At 44.7% G+C, this 1,152-nt stretch overlaps 1 protein-coding gene across 1 annotated transcript in view; it reads left to right on the forward strand.

Moving 5' to 3' along the window:
• LOC125486002 (unconventional myosin-XVIIIb-like) overlaps window positions 1-1,152 on the forward strand; it is a 280,703-nt gene that overhangs the window by 33,503 nt on the left and 246,048 nt on the right. The window contains exon 9 of the mRNA XM_048611748.1: window positions 308-408. Within this exon, the coding sequence (XP_048467705.1) occupies window positions 308-408 (101 nt within the window). The remainder of the gene's footprint in view (window positions 1-307; window positions 409-1,152) is intronic.

The following is a 1,152-nucleotide window of genomic DNA, read 5'->3' on the forward strand; positions in this document are numbered from 1 at the left end:
CCCAGCATCCGCCCACGCCCCCAGTTTCCGCACTTGCCCCCGCCCCTCGCACACGCCCCCAGTATTCGCACACGCCCCCAGTATTCGCACACACCCCCAGTACTCGCACTCGCCCTCAGTACTCGCCCACACTCCAACACTCACACTTGCCCCCAGTACTCGCGCTCGCCCCCAGTACTTGCACTCGCCCCCGATATTCGCGCGCACACAAACAAATTAATTCTCATGCTCTCACCAGCACATACAGGCGCAGAAACATACGTGCATATTCTCAATTTTTCAATTTTATTGAAATTTACTTTTTCAGACAATGTTACTGGAGCGAATTCATGTACCACAGCAAGCAAATTATGCGGGATCGTTTAATGTCTTCTACCAGATGCTGGCTGGCTTGGATCGATCTCTCAGGTAGAGTGTGAGCTTGACTCTAGAGTTTGTACAGAATTCACTCAGCCTGCTCTCTCAACCCCACATCGGAGAGGTTGAAACAGTTAGACTTCAGTTAGGATATTTTGATGCTTTTCTCATGTTGTGAGTGCACAGACAGTAACAGAAGGTGTACAGACAGTAACAGTAGGTGTATGGATAGTAACAGTAGGTCTACAGGCAGTAACAGAAGGTGTACAGACAGTAACAGTTCTGAATGAGGATGTGGTTCATGAGTGATGTATCTTGACAGAGAAGGTGCCCCTTGTGCCCTGTGAAGATTTCTCCTGTAGTTACTGCTGTCACCATGATAGGAAATATCTCACCAGAAGAAATTCCTATAAATGAATGTATTAAGCATTGGTTTATACAACATGGCCATATTTATGGGTATGGCAATACGTCTATACAGATATAGTCACGTTTTTATCGGAATGGCCATATTTATGCAGGTATGGCCATGTTTATACAGTTATAGCCATGTTTATACAGTTATGGCCATGTTTATACAGGCATGGCCGTATTTATACCAGCATGCACTTGTCTATACAGGTATGATCATGTTTATGCAGGTGTCGCCGTGTTTATACAGTTATGCCCATGTTTATACAGGCACAGCTGTATCTATACTAGCATGCACTTGTCTATACAGGTATCGCCATGTTTATACAGGTATCGCCATGTTTATACAGGTATCGCCATGTTTATATAGTTATGGTCATGTTT

This window comes from Rhincodon typus, chromosome 24 (assembly GCF_021869965.1).
Source record: "Rhincodon typus isolate 14 chromosome 24, sRhiTyp1.1, whole genome shotgun sequence".
NCBI lineage: Eukaryota > Metazoa > Chordata > Chondrichthyes > Orectolobiformes > Rhincodontidae > Rhincodon > Rhincodon typus.